The 20,247-nt window shown below is 32.3% G+C and overlaps 2 protein-coding genes and 2 non-coding genes across 4 annotated transcripts; 2 read left to right on the forward strand and 2 right to left on the reverse strand.

Annotated features, from left to right (window-relative positions):
- The first annotated feature begins 20 nt into the window (after positions 1 to 20).
- On the forward strand, positions 21 to 3,264 carry slc-9B.1 (Cation/H+ exchanger transmembrane domain-containing protein). The gene is made up of 10 exons (NM_077323.10): positions 21 to 111; positions 160 to 238; positions 286 to 432; positions 1,283 to 1,443; positions 1,488 to 1,597; positions 1,679 to 1,854; positions 1,901 to 2,262; positions 2,305 to 2,460; positions 2,575 to 2,745; positions 2,800 to 3,264. Exons 1-10 carry the CDS (start codon positions 55 to 57, stop codon positions 2,929 to 2,931), a joined length of 1,551 nt encoding a protein of 516 aa, NP_509724.1. The 5' UTR covers positions 21 to 54; the 3' UTR covers positions 2,932 to 3,264.
- On the reverse strand, positions 3,241 to 6,156 carry npr-6 (G-protein coupled receptors family 1 profile domain-containing protein). The gene is made up of 11 exons (NM_077324.7): positions 6,034 to 6,156; positions 5,818 to 5,904; positions 5,672 to 5,766; positions 5,537 to 5,622; positions 5,367 to 5,479; positions 4,971 to 5,147; positions 4,707 to 4,882; positions 4,522 to 4,659; positions 3,957 to 4,030; positions 3,825 to 3,908; positions 3,241 to 3,667 (listed from the first exon to the last, which is right to left on the reverse strand). Exons 1-11 carry the CDS (start codon positions 6,115 to 6,117, stop codon positions 3,573 to 3,575), a joined length of 1,209 nt encoding a protein of 402 aa, NP_509725.2. The 5' UTR covers positions 6,118 to 6,156; the 3' UTR covers positions 3,241 to 3,572.
- A 10,896-nt stretch (positions 6,157 to 17,052) lies between these two features.
- F41E7.13 lies at positions 17,053 to 17,158 on the reverse strand. The gene has a single exon (NR_071955.1). It is a non-coding gene; the product is annotated as an Unclassified non-coding RNA F41E7.13 (non-coding RNA).
- F41E7.10 lies at positions 17,053 to 17,158 on the forward strand. The gene has a single exon (NR_071954.1). It is a non-coding gene; the product is annotated as an Unclassified non-coding RNA F41E7.10 (non-coding RNA).
- Positions 17,159 to 20,247: the final 3,089 nt, after the last annotated feature.

Consider the following 20,247-nt stretch of genomic DNA (forward strand, 5'->3'; position numbering starts at 1 on the left):
TAACAATTTGTTAACTTCAGTTATCAAACAATCACGTGGTGATCAAAACAAATCATGCATTGCGTGGCAAGATTGCACAACACGCTACACAACTTTTTTAATAACAGAGAGGTTAAATTTATAACTTTTCATGTGTAATTTAAAACTATTGTTTTTCAGATAAACTCAATAACTACAACAATACTTATATTCATTTCTCTGTACATTTCTATTATCACTCTCTTAGGTGAAAACTTTTGTAAGTAAAGGTGTTTGAAATCTTTCAAACATAGATTTCAATTTCAGTGAATCCACTTGCCGATCATGTAAATCCAGTCAACGCTACTAATGAAGATGTGACCGTGCGATCGATATTTGTAATATTTATTCTTCTTGTTGCTGGAATTTTTGCAGCAAAAATTTCAAAAGCATTGAGGCTTCCTCCACTATTCGGTATGTGTTTTTTGGTTAATACTGATAATTACTAGGATAAACTATTTGCATGCATTTTTAATCGATTGAGTTATTGATTCTTCAATACCAATATATTTTTTATACGAGTTTATGCCTGAATTTCCAATTAAACCCTAAATGTAGTTTAAGACTTAGTATTAAGATAATCTGCTAAACAACAATTGCATAAACTAGGGCTAAAGGCACACGTTTTTTTTTTAACATGTGGGCCCTGTCCCAATTTCAGTGATTGCTGAAATTGCCAACATTTTATGATGTAAAACACAAATCAAATGTAATCCAAACTCTAAAATATACATTGAAATACAGTATCTACCGGAAAACATTTAATACCTCGTATCACATTTATGCGAACGGATGGTACGCCGAAAAAAAGCATGAAATACTTAATTTAGTCCTTTGAATATATTGAGATTGGTTGACGTACACCAGGATGCATTAAAAGTTTAATAGACCTGTCTGGTAACAGTAAGTAGATTGAAGAGATGCACGGAAAAAACTAGGGCTGTACAACCGGACGTCCGGTCGTCCGAACCGGACGCACATGCGTCCGGTTGGGGGTAGCTATCCACGACGGCCGACAATTTCCGAGTTTCGCGACTCACTATAAAATTGCTGATTAAGAATAGTGAGTGGCGAAACTCGGAAATTGTCGGCCGCCGTGGAAACCTACCCCAAAACCGGACGCAGTGCGTCCGGTGGTGTCAAAATCGGACGACCGGACGCCGATTTGTACAGCCCTAGAAAAAACAACACATGGTTTAAAAATGATTAAAAATGATGTAGTAAGAAGAACAATTAATTCTGCACATCTTTGCATTTTTTCCAGGATGTCTTGCACTTGGAATAATTATCAAAAACATCACTGTCTTTGACCAATTTTTTGTCTTCCCTCCATTTGTCGAAACCATGATTCGAAAAGTCGCTTTGGTCATGATTATTGTTCGTTGGGGGCTTGCAACAGATATTCATTTTCTTTATGAAAATGCTGTGAGTTGGTGTTTTGCATCTACAAACTATAACTATTTTTTCAGCTCATGCCAGTCACCATTGGTCTCGTTACAGCAATTGGAGAAATAATTGCAGTCACAATTGCATCATACTTCATTTTGAATATTTCATTTGTGATGTCGATTTTCTGCGCGTAGGCTTTCAATTTCCTTTTTCACTTTTTCATCAACAATTTTTATTTTATTTTTATCAACAATATTTTTTCATAATTCAGATTAATTCTTGTGACGGTGTCCCCTGCTGTGACCGTTCCAGCCATGATCAACTTCAAAGAAAAACAATTGGGGTCTCTTAAAAGAATTCCTGAAAATATTTTGGCCATTTGTTGCGTCGACAATCTTTTCTGCGTTATTTTATTCATGGTTCTTTCGTCCATTATTTTTACCGATGGTAAGTGTTTGAAACTTGCTCAATTATCACTGAATGTTGATTCAAGCCCCAATAGCTACTACAATCCTTCTCAACGCTGGAAGTATTGTATTTGGATGCATCGGCGGAATTGTACTTGGATGGATTCTGTGGAGATTCCCAAGATCAGATGCTCCACACACTCAATTCGCAAGAATAACTCTTCTTGGTACTATTTGTATTGCAGTTGTTATTGGAACTTATCTTATCAAGTACTCCTGCTCTGGTTTTCTCGCCGCTCTCATCACTAGTGCAATGAGTGCAATGCAATGGAAAGCAGATAATAAAGAGAAGTTAGAATGCGTTGAGTCTACATATAAATACATATGGGATTCCTTCGCGCTTCCACTTCTTTTTATCTGCCTCGGAATGAAGTTTGACTGCTCAACTGTAAGTAGTTAGAGATTGATGTTTTCAAAGTGTCATTTTCAGCTGACATGGGAGATTGTGTTTTTGTGCATTGCTGTTATTGCAATTGGTCTGTTAGTAAGAACGATTTTGGTAATGTTGGTAACACTCTCCTCACACATTAATTTCAAAGAGCAAATTGTTGTTGCTCTGAGCTTGCTTCCAAGAGCCACTTTCCAGGTTTGTGCACAGTTTTTTTTGGTATCATGTTTTTTTCACTCTATTAGTATGAAACACATAAAATTTCAAAATGTTAAACACAGTGGAACTTTAGCTGAAAATTTGCTAATTTAGGCCGACCTTGCTCCAACTCTACTTTTGATGGCTACACCATTCCCAGACATGGCCAAGGATGCAGCACTCATCTTAAAAGCTGCCATTTTATCTGTTCTAATCACAGCTCCTATTTTTGATATTCTTCTCAATCTTGTTGGATCTAAATGTCTCTCTCAATACAATCCACAGGTAGCGTTCTCACTCCCATTTTTGAAATGCAATGTGAAACAAATTTTCATTCAGGATGCGCCGGCAATTGAGAAAAATTTTGACAAAACCTATATGAATGGTGATCATGTTGATGAAACCATCTATGCCGCCCGTCCGAAGACATATTCGGAATACCGCAGTGAAGCTGTTATCGAAAGATATTAAAAATTTACCCAAACTTTTTAGATTTTATTACAATTTTCCTCTGAAAAAAAAAACAAAATAATTCCTAATTTCCCATATTTATAATATTATTATCAAGTCAATTCAAATTCAATTTAAATGACCATAACCAGGAAAAGACATTTCACCAATTTTCCAATTCGATTTATTTTACTTATCCACATCTACCAATTTCCCGTTCCAGCATGTTTTTAAATATGTCATTCTGAAATTTCGTCATGATTCTGTTATACCCTTCTTACTTGAACCATATCTGATCTTATCAACCACACCAGTTGAACCAATTTTTTGTAACCAATATGAAATTTCATTTACAAATATTTTATCAAAATGTGACAAGAAGAAGAAACAAAAGATAAATCAGCATCAAGCAAGATTTGTGCAAATACAGCAGTGCATAAGTTAAGTATAACCACATAGTTTAGATCAGGACAGGTTTGATCAGAGATTTAGCTGAAAAAATCTTAGGAAAGAAAAACAATATGACCAAAAAAATAAAATGTTGAATAAGTGTTTTTATGAAAATTACATATGAAGGCAAGTGGAAAGCGGATAAATGTACTGGCAAGTGACATGACTAAAAGCGACTTTTGTTCTGACTTTCCGGTTTTGTATTGAGCGGCTTAAAGCAGAAGCGTCTGACAACTTGATCCGTTCTCAGGCTCATCGAGATACACGATACTGCGCTGCGGCTCCACTGCAGTTTGAAGTGGACTCTCTGAATCTGTTTCTAAAGATTGCTGGTTTGTTGAAAAGTTCACTGACAACGAGTGCATGCAGGGAATGAATGGCTTCCTATTCTTCGTTGGATGTCGGGTGTAAAAGTTCTTAACGAAGAATAACTAAGGATCAAACAACATAAAAGTAAAACTCACCAGAAATCACCGTAACAGGCTGTTCCTCCACTTTTTTTTTTCGGTTTGCACGTCGAAACGGGTTAGTTATCATAGCGGTGCGTTCTAAAAAAAAAGCTAAGCAAAAATAACTTCAAATTTATCAGGTTTTACCAGTGATGACGCGAATTGGACCAGTTCCAGGACGACGCGCAAACAAGCAGGGAACAACTTTTGCGAACTCCTCACTGAAAATGAGCATTGCAAGAAAATGAAAATTAAATAATTCAATTTATTGAATTTAATTTAATTGAATTTAATTGAATTTTGAACTGTGCAAATTTTTTAAATAATCCTAAATTTACCAAAAAGTGTCTTTTTTTTTAGTTTAATCTGTTTCTAATTATAAGAAGAAACAGTGTCACGAGAGGAAATTTTATTGAGTATTTATAAAAAATAAATTTTTAATAAAATAAATGAGAACTGAACACACAAATGCAGTCTAAGATAAAACTTCTTGACTTTTTATCAATTGTATTTTCTAGCACATGTTTACGTATCAAATTTTATAACTTGTATTTTCAACCTGAACGAGAAGAAAACAACCCCTCGTAATCTTTTAACTGCAATTTATTTTCCAATAAATCGTTGAGTCACTAATGATTATCAATTGTTGTCTGTATTGTTTAAAACGGGTTTTCGACCAGACGGCGGCGAAATGCAAATCCCATAAACCCACCGGAAGGTCTCATTCATGAATGCGTAGAGGATTGGATTCCAGGCGGTAGCTGTCATACTCATCAAATGCACGGAAAGGAAAACAAAACTGAAGTAGCCACGCATGAAATTATCCAACTTGAGATCTCGGAGACAGTTTCTGAATTTATTTCAAATATATGACATATTATTCACTTCTAAACTAACAAGAGGTTGAATGGGAACCAGCAAATTGCGAAGATGACCACCATGACAATCAACATCCGTAGTAAACGCTTTTTGCGCTTGATATCGGATTTTCTCTCGGTCATACTTTGACGGCTATTTAGGAACAACCATATTTTTATGTAACTAATGGCAATGAGTACAAATGGCAAAATGAACTGAAAATTGATTTGTGCATAGGCATAGATATATGTATATATAATCCCCCGGTAATTTATACAAATAATTTCATTGTCCCCAACTCACTTGAAGAATCATCACCACAATTCCAAAAATAGATCGAAATTCGGCATTGCTCCAGTCCTCACTACATATCAGAAAATCACATGGTTCATGAATGTAGTTGAGCTTCATGTTGATGGCATACGGAGTGACCAGAAGCAATGAGCATAGCCAAATGAGGACAATGAACGAAAGGCAAGACTGAATTTGGTATGTACGAAAGTTTCAAAAAAATTTTAAAAATTAGAATTTTTTCCAATTACAAAGTTGTTCTACACCGAAAACAGGAAAAACTATTATTTTCATGGAGGTTACTTTGTTAACTGTACTTCAAAAACACCTTTCTATAGACTAAGAAATGAGAGTTTTGGTTTTTTGGAGTTAGGTTTTTTATTGATACATTGTTCCTGCTCAACTTACTCTCATGGACATTCTATCATTTATATTGATATTTGATGAGTTGTGCACGATCACTATGTATCGATCTATGGCTATAGCCGTAAGTGTCCACGTACTGATGAAGATACTTGTACCTGTATAGTTAGATGCTTGATCACTGCTTAACTTCCCGTCTATATGTAAACCAATACCTTGGAACAGGGGTAAACCATGACACAATCCACCTCCGAATATCCAATGTCCTATTGAGGTGTATGTTGGTGTAAGCCACAACGATCTGAATATAAGAACCGGATATATCACTTCCGATTTCAAAAAAAACCCACGTAAAGTTAACCATTATATCAGAAACTGCGAGATTTGTAATAAAAATGTTGGTGATCGTCTGCATTCGCTTGTTCGTCATCACAACGTACACCACCTTAAACACAGTTGTTGGAAAACTGGAGAAATCGAAAATGATATTACTTACCAAAAAATTACCGGAACTAGCAACCAAAAAAACAGCACAATACATAGAAATAAAGAATGGGCGGAAATATTCCATTTCCATGGGGTTCTGAAACGTGTTTTTTTAAAATAAAAATTACTCGGCTTCAGTTAAAATAATTCATAATCAAATAGTTTCAATGAACATTTTTGATTTTTTTTCAAACGTTCACGAACAATTTTGGACACGAAAACTTACGTTTTTGATTTTACATGTACTTTGATATGAAGGTGTTGTTTCATTTAGTATAGAAGACACTGAAGGCACGAGATCATTCGACATCTGAATCAAATATTATCAGAAATTGGGATAAACGAAGAGCTGAAAATATTAGAATCGGGAGATAAATCGAGTACATTTTAAGAATTGTGAACTGGATATGTTTGGTTGCGATGTGTCTCGTTTAGACCTCTTTAAGTTCATAATATTCTGACGTGGGCGCGGTGGAAGAGTCGGAAATGAACTTGATTTTAAGGAGAAAAAACGAGATTTGACACGTTTCATAGAGCAAAAGATGTTAGAAGTATTTTCAAATTTAAAGCTCCCAAAAGAATATAAAATTGAGAATATGTTAAGTCAGTTATGAAAATTTAATGATATTCGCATCTTTGCAATTGACACTAGAAGAGCGACCACATCTAAACTAGAAATCTACATAGTTCATATAATACAAAACTGATGTCATGATTTTTGAAAAAAAAAATCAATAAAAATTACAATATTAATAATACACTATTAAACAGATTCAATAGAACCCAAAGTTTTCAATGATTTTTTAAAAATTGTTTGTTTTCAATTCTTCTTGTCAATCAAATAAAAAAGAGAACATGAGCCAAACACTTCCCTCATTTTCTTATTTTCTCACTTTCTGTGTGAGACTTGCAATTCTAGACGCGAAAAGTGAATCTCAAAGTGAGAAAAGAGGAGGCGTCGTGAACTTTTAAAAGGGAAAGAATCCATATACATGTGAGAAATTTTCTCTTTTTCGAAATAAGCTGAGACCCTTCTTTTTTCCCTTTACGTTAAACAAACTACATACTCATTTATTTAAAATTTGCCTAAAAACTGGTACGCAAACGCACAAAGCGAATCGAGAGTCCTTTGATTTATGTTATGAATTCATCTTCGATGAAGCGAATTTTGAATTTCCTATAAAAAACAGAAAGAAAGGGTCGAAATTCGAAGAAGAAGACGCTTACGTAAGTTCAACAAGCTAGATTCAAATTATTTGGTTTCAATTGAAAATCAGAAATGAAATATGGACGTGGAGAAGAAATAGAAAAAAGATAATGTAAGGAGCCAATGGATTTAATCTCTCTAAATGGTGGGATGTGAAACATTCATGAGATGTAGGCTACTACGAACCAAGGATAATGTTATTATCTTGATTGATAAAGCTCTCATTGTTGCAAAAAAAAGGACTCGCATAGTAGGTGACCTTTTTTAGAACATTTCCTTTTGATAGTTTCGTCTTTGCCCTTGCCCTGTCTATGTATAGGGTTCATCCGTCTATTCTCTATTTTTCGTCTGGAAATCCGACTCCAATACCGCGGAAATTGAATTTCGACCGGGCGATGAGGGGCACCAGAAAAAAGTCGAGAAAAACTGAAGCACTCCTTGAGGTGGAAAAGGAGAAACGTTGCACATGAACTAAAGTAAACAATTCTGAGAGGGCGGATAAGCTTTGGTGAAACTGAGACAACCAAATACAGCTCAAAATTGTAAGGCAAAGGATAGAAATTGGATAATGAGCGTAGGAAAACATTTTTGAAAACAGAAATCAGAATAAATCGAAAATTAATATAAATTTTAGCTCAAGGAGTATACTTGATGACACAACGAAAATTTTAATGAAACGTCACATTTATCAAAATAGATAAGTGAGCACGGTTTGGAGAAAAAATCAGTTGACCGAGAACAAAAAACTCAGACGTTTTTCTTCTAATTCATAATATTTACTAGTCAGATAAAAATTTGATTCGAACGACGAAACTAAAGTGAATCAAATTGGTTGGTGAGTTCTGTGTTCTCCGAAAATGATGATGATATGTTTTCAGCAAAAAGCCTCAAAAACCATGATCAGCTTCACTTATTCACTCATATCTTCGGGAAGAGTTCGAAAAAAACAACAAAATCAGAAATTGTTTCGATTGTATGTAATTTTGTTGAAAACGTATTGAATATATGTGAACTTGTATTTGTATTTAAATATGCCAATATTGAATGGGTAAATTTAGGGGAAAAACTAGAATAATTGCATCTGCACTGTACAGCTTCATCAGCCGTTTACTGAATATATTCTAAAAATGTTTTCTACTTATTCTGACGATTATTGTAATATTTCTTGTATTAAAAAATAAAAATGTTGCGATTAAAATAGTACAACCTAGAAAATTCCTGAATTAACGTTTTTGAAGCAATATTCAAAGCCAGGAAATAACTTGTAGATAATAAACAACTTACACTTGAATTAGAAAATGAGAGATATTCCGTCGAAAGTGAATAATGGTGAGATGTTCAGACAAAATTATTATATATATATAGTTCAGACAAATTATGTTAATTCTATAAACTTGAGAGCAAAATCTTCTTTTTTTGTACGTCATTATGACTCTTTTCAAAGCTTTGGTAATCTCTAAGAGCCACATGTTTTTTGTTTTTCATAGCGTTGTTAGATCGTTAGTTTTTAATAAGAAATACAGAAATGAACACAAATGCAAAAACAAACTGTTTCTTTACACCTTGTGATTTTTCCGCGCAATGAGTCTAACAAAATATAGTCAATTTATTTCACTGAAAATACTACAAATATGGTTAGTTCAGTTTTTCTGTAAATAAATCTTAGAAGTTTGGAATATAATTTGTCTTGATAACTAATTTGACCTGATCTTTTAGATTAAGCGAATAATAAAATAGTAGATCTATCAAATGTCGAGATTAGCTTTTCCTGCTTTTATGATATCATGAAGGAAATAAATTTATAAAAAATGAAAATAAACATTTATTTCTGATAGAAAAAGTTATGATAATCGTAAAACTGACTGAACCACCATTCTTGGGAAAATGTGTATTACTTCAAAACATAAGCACAAGATTCATATATTTAAGATGAAAAGATCAGGTTGCACTACACACAGGATCATGCGGTTCGATCTCAGGAGGCTATGTGAATTTTCTCCTGGAGGTTATTAAAGTTGGATGAATTTCTAAAAGTTCGGTGAATTTTTAATTAGACAGCGTGATATTTGCAAGAAAAAACGTATCAGCTGTGTGATGAAGTGTTGGTAATTTACAATAATATTAACCGAAACTACAAATAAGGTGGTTTCAAATAAATATTACAACTTATCATAATCATGTTTTAAAGTATGCTGAATCCGGAAAAACTCTTCAACAGCATTCAAAAAAATCAAATTTAAATTTCAACAAACTTAGCATTCTACCACACTTTTCAAATTGCAGGTTCTCGAAAAAACTTTTAAAAGCATTGTTATCCTTCTCGAATAATACAAAGTCCAAGGTCACTAAACCACTACAGTTTTTAATTACACCGTATTAAATTTCTTGAGAATATTATTTTGATGAAATAAAACGGCAAATAAACAATAAGCAGGAAACGAGAAAATAAACGGGAAAATAGGTAAAAAATGACGCTCGTTTTGTGGTATTCTGTTATTCATGAACCTTCCTTCAAAAGGGTTCCCAAGTGAATAGCGTTTCATTTATCTCATTAAAAAAGGAAACGCCATAAAAATATTAACGATTTCAACCATTTAAAATAAAGAACTAAACCATATTAGAAATCGAGGTACTTGATAAAAACGGATGTGCTAGGTAGTGTAAAAACGAGTGGAAAATGCCTATCAAAACGTTCAGTTCATGTTCACGACTTGAACGGTAATATTTTTAGGCCTCTGTTTTGAAAGTTTTAAATTAAGTAAATAGGAAACCGAATTGCCAGAAATATTCAGGAAGAGGAATAAAAATGCTTAATCCTGATTTTTAAACAGTTTTTTTCATTGAAAATGTTTTAAAGCATGTTTTACTGCGAATTTAGGACACTCTCCGAACACATTCTTTTCTTTTATAAATGTAGTGAGCCCTATATCGTCAAGGCTGTAGATCTACATGAATAAATCGAACATTTTGGGTAATCCGGCAATTTCTGAACACCAGTTTTTATGGGATTTTAAAAAATGCCAAAATCTATTAAAGATGGACTACACCCTGTGGGGAAATTGCTTTAAAACACGCCTTATGGGGCCACAATGACCGAATATCATGATTAAAAAATTCAAAAAAATTTCCCTGATTTTATATGATTTTTTGAAAATTGAAAAAATTTCAGTTTTCCCCTAATTCCTATTTGAAATTCCGCCAATTGAACTTGTTCGTTGGAGCGCGCTTGCATTATTTTCAATAATTTATTTTATTTATTTTCATTTCTTTACTGATTTTCTTCGTTTTTGGGGGGTTTTAGTGGGAAAATAAAAGAAATAAACAAGAAAAATGCAAAATGTTTATTAAAAAGTAGCTGAAAATGCATAAAACTCTGAAATTATGCAATCCGACGACGACGAGCCTGAAATTGGTATATTTTACAGTTTTAGGCAATTTCAGTGATTTTTTCATGAACTATTCGCATTTTTCTTGTTTGTTTCTTTCATTTTCCGATTAAACCCCCCCCCCCCCCCCAAAACGAAGAAAATAAGTAAAGAAATGAAAATAAATAAAATAAATTATTGAAAATAATGCAAGCGCGCTCCAACGAACGAGTTCAATTGGCAGAATTTCAAATAGGAATTAGGGGAAAACTGAGATTTTTTCAATTTTCAAATAATCATGTAAAATCTAGAAATTTTTTTAAAATTTTTTATCATGATATTCGGTCATTGTGACCCCATAGGCGTGTTTTAAAGCAATTTTCCCACAGGGTGTAGTCCACCTTTAAGGAAAAATTTAGCAGAGATCTTACTGCCTCACGATACAAATTATATTCAATACAAAACTTTGAGGAAAGTTTGAATATTTCTGACTGATCAGATGAATGCAATTAATGTTCAAGTTTTGAAGCAGAATGAGTATAATTTGAACAACGATGACAAATTTTTTCTCATTTCATTAACAGACATGAACATTGATTATCAGAAAAAGGCCCAAATTCAGTGAAAAATTAGATTAGAATTGTATTGTTGAGAATTTGAAAACAACACTTCAAGTCGTCTGTTCCTTAAAAACAACATCATCTCGCTGAAAGCATACTCAGAAAAATGAGTTTCAGTAGATTTTCAGTTTTTGCCAGACTTGGAAATTGGAATCCCGCCTTTATAATTGAAGTCACTTCAATTCAAATCATTTTAGTCTAACTCAACTGTATCTAGCTATGTTCTATTTTCAATGAAATATTTCAATCGGAGAAGAAAATTCGTAGAGATTTAGAAAGCTCGAGAAATTTTTGAGACTTACGGAGCAAAATGTATCTGACTTGAGAAGTAGAGCAGTTTTTGCAGTTGTAGGCTCTCATTAAAACTTTACATTACACTGATTTCTCCACTAAATTTCAAGATTAAATTAGAATAAGCTTACTGCTCCGATAGACAGAATAAGTATAACATTAGATTTGTGCGAATAATACAAGCGAGACGTTACACATAAATCTCTATAGCTATTTTAAATAGAACCAAAAAATGGGGTGGAAAGGGTAGAATATTTTCACAAGTTTGCTGCTCTACGCATTCACAAACAGGGAGCTGAAAACGACAACAAAGAATGTATTACACATATTTCAGAAAAAAGTTTTCTAAATTTCTTTGTCCGTAAAAGTCCAAAAGTTAGAAGCTGTTTAGGACAAAAAAGTGTGCGAAAAGTGTATGTTACCTTATGAATCATATATGTCTGCACAAGAATTTTAAATTCTAGAAACTGAGCATTGAATGGGAGAAGGTGTTGTATGTTGAATACATTACAGGATTTCTTCCTCCTAGAGGACCAAGAGCGTATTCATCACAAATCAAATTACTCCTCTATTGAAACTTCATTTACAAGACAGAGCTGCTCGACCGCCAACGCTTACTTGGACGTTTTGATGTTTTTGGTATCGCATATATATCAAATCTCTCTTTTGTTTTTCATTCAAGATTTGAAATTGAAAATAGAAATGGGAAAAGACGAGGAAGGAAAACAGAAAAAATATGTTGAGTTCACGATATTCTTCTTATTCATGTTTGAAAAAATACATATAGACAACAATATTGATGTGCATACAGTGTATTTCATAGTTCATTCAAAAGTATATATTTTTAAAGTTGTCCAAACTATTATCACACTAAAAATTGTGCTTTCAAAAAATTTACTTAGAGGATTTTTATGGCTTTATTATCGAAAAACAGCGGTCTCATAAGCCTGACTATGTTTTTTAAATATGAGAAAAACCTCTTTCAATGACCCAAAAAAACATTTAAATTTAAAAGTTACACACAAATTGTGTTTTTGATAAATAAGAATAAACGATGCATGTTTGACTATATTGAGTTTTTAAACTTATTTTTCTTTTCTCAAAAATGAATATTTTGACGGTGAGTTGTTGACAATGTGAACTATTTATACGTTTTTCATGTGAAAATCACATAGTTGTAAGAAGATAACAATAACAATATGATGACACACTTTTTTCAAAACTTTCAATTTTATAGCATTTAACACTTTGTACTACGCATTCTCCTTCAATTTTGGGATTAAAATTTTGAACGAAATAAAGTATTGAACTAAATTATTAAATGAGACACTAGACACTTGAAAACATATGTTCTCGTATTAATCTGAAAAAATCAACGTCTATACGATATTGTATTCAACTGGGAAAAAGTTTCTAGGAAAAACGCCTACCAATGAGACCGATAATTAACAACAATTGACATAAACAAACATATTATAAATTTAGGTCCGCATTAGGATGATACAGCAGAAAACACTAAAAAATTTAGCATGGGAGAGATGCATTCATTGAAAATAGTGTCAAAATAGAAAAACGATTTAGTTCAGGTTAACTAAATTAGTTGAACATTGACAAAGTATTTGAAATATAACTTTTTCCACAATAAAATGCAAATTTGAATATTGAAAGATAGCTTGTTTTTACTAGCTTTCTATAATTATATAATAGAGTAAGCAATAGTATACATGTATAAATGATTTTATAATCTAATTTAGATCTTTTTTATTGAACCTAGAATGATTTTTTTTTAACCCTAATTTTTTTACTACTCATGAGTTTTCAAAAGACAGATCTGAAACTACTTTTGTGGTGAAAAACTATTTATTGTCACTTTCCATTGATATGTTTAAAATTGAGTTCAATTTATATTTTCTTATTATGAATTTGAAAACCGTAATGTATTATCAAAATATATAAACTGACATGTGAAACGTTGCTTATTTTTTATTTTTTTATTTATTTAAGCTCATCCCATTTTTTAATGAATTAATAAATGAAAGTTTCAACGAAAGGTCAGGAATGGGAGGAGCTTAAATAAAAAACAAAATAAAAAATTAGCCACGTTTTACATATCAGTTCATATATTTTGATAATAAGTAAAATATCAGGACCTCACGAAATACAAAACATTGCCACGTTTTTGGAGGAATTTTAGTAGCTCATTTATAACTTCGCCGAAATATTGGAGTGCAAATCATAACTGAAACAGCTTAAAATTTTGAAACCAACTGATTTAACACTGAAAAATTTTTCTTTGTGATTATATTATATTTGTGTAAATTAAACATTTTAATCATCATGAGCTGCTTGACCTTTTAAGTGAACAATGAAATGTTCATTCATTTCCTAGTCTCATGTGATCTACTAAGACTAATTTGCTAAATTCGGTTTCCAATCTGGTTTAGAACTCGTCACTTTTTCGGTGCCTACTTTCATACCGTCAACACTTCAAACTCGCTGTCATCTAAGTTTTCGGAAAGATCGTTAGTTTGAATATGTAAAACGAGCCAATCTGACGTCGTCTTTTTCAAAAAAAAAATTGGAAAAGTTTGCAAAACTATAACTTTGTCATTTTCATATTAAAAAAACAGCAAATGTTTTCCTTTTCATGAAATAGTGTACAAAGTATCAAAATATAAATATAAGTAAAAATTACTGAAAAAAACAAAATAATAATTTTCGAAAACAATAATTTTACGTATTATTATTACTCATCTCATGTGAAAAATATTTGAAAAAATAGTTGTATTTGTAGTATCAAATGAATACAAATATTTCTTAGTCCGACTCAGTTGTATCACACAAATAAGAAAAAAACGTGTGAATTCATTGGAGAACCATATTTTCAAAACGAAATCTAACACTTTAAAAACACACCATTTAAAATATTCAAAGTCGACGGGCTTTCGAATAACTTCTTTGGAGACAAACTGTTTGAGTTGTCTAATTCATATACAGTAACGGGTGACAACGTTTTGAAAATCTTTTCCTTAACACAATTATTCAAAAAAAAAGAGGAATAATGCAGATTGCTGACAAAAAATCGACACCAAATTCAGAAAATATGAATATCAAAATTAATTATCATGGAAACAAGTTTGAGCACATTAAAACGGAAAAATTGAAAACCTATTATTCTTCATTTGTTAATTTATTTGACTTATTAAAAAACCTTTTCAAAAAGGCCGGAGTTTTGTAAAATTAAATGATAGAAAACCATTCAGTGGCAATTTTTCTATATACTAAATAAACAAATCTTCTCGTTTCTAACAATACTCACTACTTGTGTACCTTTTTTGCCGTCTCTTCTTTTTTTCATCGTAATTCTACTTAAGTGACAACATTAACATACCGAGTAAGCACTGTTGGAGTTCGTATCGGATCTAGGTGGTAGTAGCGAATCAGTGACAATAAACATCTCAAATAATAGTGCAAGTACAATCCCCGAGAACATTGTCAAATGAATGAAAAAAAAAGAAAATACGTTTTTTCTCTTTGACTCTTAAGCCACGCCTCTATTTCTATTTCACTTTGAATAAAAAACGTTTTTCAAAAAAAAAGTCGTGGGGACATACTGTCAGTTTATGACTATACGAAAACGGATTTAAAAAGGGTACATCATAACGAGGAAATGTGGGTAATGAAAAAATTTGTAGCTCACAGAAATCGCATGACGTTTTCAGTTAACTGTATTGTTGTGTCGTTTTATTCTGCAAAATTTTGGGAGTGAGATTTGTTCTCCCCTTTTAGGCTACGGAATCTTGAATTGTTTGCATGCCTCAAGTTCAGTGATAAATCTATTTTCAGAGTAAAACTAGATGTAAATTCGAAAATGAGTTCAGAATTCAGAGGCTAATTATGATATTGTAAAAATTACATCAATTCAAATTTAGGGATAGTTGAACTTCAAAATATTTAAAACTAAGAGTGTCACATTGAAATGAAACAAAGGTCGCTTAGCAAAATGAAGATCCCATTAAACTGTTGACGTATGTAAATGGTGGGCAAAGCTTATTGAAAATGTTTTGGACTGAATGTTCAATGAGACAACTCATCTTTTGAGGGAGCAAGACTAAGGAACAAGGAGCTACAAATTTCAATCATTGTTTGAGTAGAACGTGTGTTTGAACAAGCGAACGATATTTTTAGAGATGTAATCAGTATGCCTTATGGTTAAAATAGAAAGAACAATCATGGGAAAAAATTAATTTTGCTTGCAAAAATAATAAAAATAAAAGCAGCTGGGAATTCTTGTTATTTGTAAAAAGCTGTGTTTCCTTAATTGTATAAATGATTTGAGTGGAAAAAAAGACATCACGGCAATTGAACCTTAATAATAAAGTATTAATCACAAAGTTGTAACTGGTTTTAAAACGTTTGATTTACTGTGATTTTTTTTTAATTTGCGCACCTAACTCTGAAACAATAGGTTTTATGATCGATTTTCGAAATGTTTACCAGGTTTCCTTACAATTTAAAACACACTTGGTGATATTTGTCTTTGAGGTTGTTGCACATTTGAAGAAATTTTAAAGACAGAGGCGGAAAATATTTAGACACAACCTATCCGAATGACACTGATTACTGCAAGTTTTTTAAAAAGAAATCATCGCTAAATTATTTTACTTTTAATGCGTTGGAAGATATCTGTTTAACTAACTAACTAACTTACTTACTTACTTAGATACTTAGTCGATCCGTTCTTCGCCTACGGCGCGGATCACAGCTTTCCAAGCTTTTCGGTCCTTTGCTTGAGTGGACCATGGGGTAATGATGATAATTTGAAAATTTGAGTACTTTCGCATTTAACGATTTTGATTATGATATATCCCTTATGTGGCAAAGCTTAAAATCAACACATTTTAATTGGTGTTTATATTTTAAGTTTTCCGGGGTTGGAACGAGCAAATTAAATATTTTAGATTGCTAGGAAAACTGAATGTCAATTTAGTTAACAAAACACAAAATATTAAGAAGATAAATGAACTGCCAATATGCAATAAAGCTAGTTAATTTAATAAAAACTGTATACCGGCTCTGGTAAAATTTGGCTCTATTTTCTCGTTTTTAATGTTTTTGAAAGATTTATTTTATTTCACCTTCACCTCTCCAATTTTGTATCAAGATAGCAAACGTTTCGTTGAGCATAACTCTTCTCTTGGTCAAATTCTCACTGCAAAAACACAAAATGCGTGATGAGAGAACAAATCGTTTGCTTTACATCTCTGGAATTTGTGTTCTAGAATAATTCTATAAATAAAAAGACTTTGCAACTAGCTTAGTTTAGCAGAGCGCCGTTTTGCAATTGCGTTCGTGAAAAATATCAACTTAGCAATACTTGGAATAGATAAAACCACTATACATAAAATAGTTCAAGTTTTATTTCTGTACCAGGGTAAAAATTAATTTGGAAGAATTGAACTAAAAATAGGCAATTTGAAAGAAAAAGCAAAAACCGCTTAAGTCTGTGTCCATTTTCATCTTCCAGTTTGAAGATAACTTAACTCGGTTTAAGATAAAATTGAGAATGAGAATGTTGAAAATGGAATACAAGAAACATATTAGATATATATTCACATACACACACCCACTGGTTTTCCCACTCAGTGCTCTAAGGTATCTGATCTATGAACTTTTTGAATATACCTACCGTAATTTTAATCTACATAGACAAAACTTTTCATTGAAAATCAGAAACTGGGATAAGGAAGAAATGGGAAATGAAATGAAAGAATAGATAAAAAACAGGAGAGAGGGGGTGGACGCATTGGAAAATGTGCTTTTCGGGAGCTCCACGCCGTATGTTAATGAAGGGTCTTAATGAAATGGTTCTTTTTGGCGACGAAAATAAGGCTCACTCGTGCGCCGTTCGCAAAGAACTGCTCAAGCAGATAGTGCCTTTCATTAGGAAAAAAACCGGAAAAAACCTTTAAATGAGCACGAGAATGCTGGAATTTGTGAACTAAACTTTCTTTTACAGCATTGAAAGTTTACTTGGAAAAATAATTAAAGCAAATTTAACTTACAAATTGAGAAAAATTAATGTTCTTCAATTTAACAAAAATGCTCGAATATCAAACTTTCGTCTTTAAACAAATTGGTTTCGTATTATGTGCACATTTTCTTACTCTTATACAACAACAAAATAATATTCACAAAGAATTAGATAGAAACTCTTTACTGTTCGAATTTTAGCGTTCAAGGTGCAGCAGTATCTTTATTCTATCTATAGTATCTTTATAGTATCTTTATTAGATAAGTATCTTTATCGAAATATGTAGCTTTAAAGGTGAAAAAGTGAAATTTAGACAGCAAACATTCTCAAAAAAAAAACAAATAGTTTTTTTCCGTAGTGTATCTTCTGTTGTTTTTTAGTGGTATTTAAAATGCTGAAATTTCAGAAAAACTGAAGTTCTAACGAAGACACTCAGAGACCAAACTATGCAAATCTAGTTTGCATTCTCTATGTAAATTCGGTTATTTTTTCTTTAAAAAATGTTCTCTGGGGAAACTGGAAGGAAAACAATATAGAACACATATTGAACATTGTCTTAAACAATTATATTGCTTAACAAAACCGATTGTGCATAGTATTCAGTTATATTAAGAAGAAACTTTAAAAAATGGACAGGCTATATTATATAAGTTTTTGTGGGATCTTTGTCAAAACCAGCTGAATACTACAAATTCTTATGCCTTAAATGTGCAAAACACTTTGGAAAATAAATAGAATTTCGAGCAAGACAATTTTTTCCTGAAAAATAAAATCATCAGCAGACAAATGTGACACTTCCAAAAAAGTAATGAATAATGCATCTCATTTTGTGGTTTAGTTTCATTAAGAAAAAAACAGGAGTAGCAAAAAATTAAGAAAAAGGTGATTGAACAAAAAGCAAAACAAAAGAAAAAACAGATGATGCTGTGAATATAATTGTTATTTTGTTGTATCCTTTGAATCTTGTTTTTTTTATACAAAATTCATATAGAGTCATGTACCAGATTTATGAGTACATTTAAGAAAGTTTTACATTATTTTTTTCTAATAAATGTTTAAAAATGTTTAGATATTTTCAAATAAGTGTTAGGATACACATCGAAGCTTTCAGTTGTAGTTCAAAAGAGTTGAGGCTACCGTAACCAAACACGCATGAGAAACTAGAACAGCTAATAATATCAAGGCAGAGCTTGCTCGGTATTGATTCATGTTTCACAATTGCATTTGGTAAATTGTTGAGATGATGTTTGAATACGGAACAAATATATTTTTTACAAAAATTTTTCAAAAAATAGAACGACTAATTTTTTGAGATTTTGAACACAATTTTAGACGAAGATTCAATATTTATTGCAAATCTCTCATTCACTCCAAATTCTGTACACTCAAAAGACAAGTGTACAACCCAAGGCAAGACAAAAATATGTAGAAAAAACGTTTCGTTTAAAATTCTCCGCGCTTCCTGAAAAATGCCTTTAAAGACAAACTGCAACACGAACATCAAAACAGATTTTCCTAAGTGGTGTGGTTTATGAGGAAGAAAGTAAATGCTTGGAATGTAATTTCAATGAAAAAACGATAAATTATTGATTATGCAACAATTTAAAATTTGGATTTTTATTCCCGGAAGATTGAAAGGTTTCCGGGTGATCCCAAAAATTGTAATTTTTTAGAACTGAACTGAGTATTGCCGAAAGATAAATAGTGTAGTCTTGCATCTTACTCTGCAATATTATAAGCTCAAATCACGATTGTCTTCAGTACTAAAATAATTAAAATCGAAAAATATTTCATTTACGAATATAACCAAAGTAAGCCAATATATAAGACAATAAAATGTGGACTAGCGGGCCCTGCGGGCCCGCCAGTTGTAGGGGGTGTAAGGCGAGTCCCCTTGCCGGGCGTAGGTTCTCGGCTTCGCCTCGAACCTGTTAGAGGGTTTGTGAAAATTTCAGTAGGTCAATGGGAGTCTTCTTGATTTTTGAGTTCGGTTTGACCAAAAACAGATGCACCCGATGAATCAGTTAAAGCTGAGTTTTGATTGATTGAAGTTTGAGGAGGCTTTATATTAGGGGAGACGTACCCATATTTTGTATAAAATCGAGTATTTCTATTCGAATCCCGATTACTCACAAAAAACAGAAAAATTTATCACTTGGTAAAATTGAACCAACAACCAAAATTTCTGCAGTCATACGCACTAACCACTCGGCCATGCGGGAGAGACCGAGAAGGAGATGTAGGGAAGGGAATTTTCTGGAGGGAGTCGTTTTTCGACTCCGCTTTCTTCAATAATTACATTTTGAGAAAAGGCGTTCGAAAACCGTTTATTACTGATATGTCAGCGGGAAAACGAATTGTTGAAAATTTTATTACAGGATTGTACTCATTATTGATTTCCCAAAAAGGAGACGTACAATTGAGGACTATACCTCGTAAACCGGTCGATTTGTAGAAAAAAACAAGTTTTGGCCTGAAAATTAATAAAAATAATATCTCTTGGCAGAGTATTTCTAATGCGACGAAACTTCATCTTCCATTAAATAAAATCAAAAACTATGAATCAAAAATACATTCCGCAAAACTTTAGTGGAAAAAATGTTCAGGAGACCCAGGAAACCACTCCCCCCAGTACTAAATTTTTGAATTATTTTATTCTTGAAAAATTTTCCCACTGAACTTTTTACAAATTTTGTATGCCTCGATGCGACTTGATGAGACCTACACGTCAATTTTTAGAAAACTAAGAAAACTTGAAAACTGACCGAGTTATGATTGAAAAAGTAGATTCACGAAAATAGAAAAGTGTGCAAAATGTGGCACTTATTCGTCTTGCTCGGCCGACTCATAAAACTTTTCTTAATTCTGAGTTGAAAATCGTGTTCAGCGTACTTTTTTACGTGGGGTAGAAAAAAAAGTATCG

This window comes from Caenorhabditis elegans, chromosome X, assembly GCF_000002985.6.
Source record: "Caenorhabditis elegans chromosome X".
Taxonomy (NCBI): domain Eukaryota; kingdom Metazoa; phylum Nematoda; class Chromadorea; order Rhabditida; family Rhabditidae; genus Caenorhabditis; species Caenorhabditis elegans.

Excerpts from the sequence above, each read along its gene's own strand:
- slc-9B.1 (NM_077323.10), top strand. The coding sequence starts at position 55 with ATGCATTGCGTGGCAAGATTGCACAACACGCTACACAACTTTTTTAAT. Across the intron at positions 433-1,282 it reads GAGGCTTCCTCCACTATTCG|GATGTCTTGCACTTGGAATA; the intron begins GTATGTGTTTTT and ends CATTTTTTCCAG. Across the intron at positions 1,855-1,900 it reads GTCCATTATTTTTACCGATG|CCCCAATAGCTACTACAATC; the intron begins GTAAGTGTTTGA and ends TGTTGATTCAAG.
- npr-6 (NM_077324.7), bottom strand. The coding sequence starts at position 6,117 with ATGTCGAATGATCTCGTGCCTTCAGTGTCTTCTATACTAAATGAAACA. Across the intron at positions 5,767-5,817 it reads CTAGTTCCGGTAATTTTTTG|GTGGTGTACGTTGTGATGAC; the intron begins GTAAGTAATATC and ends ACTGTGTTTAAG. Across the intron at positions 5,480-5,536 it reads TGGTTTACCCCTGTTCCAAG|GTACAAGTATCTTCATCAGT; the intron begins GTATTGGTTTAC and ends CTAACTATACAG.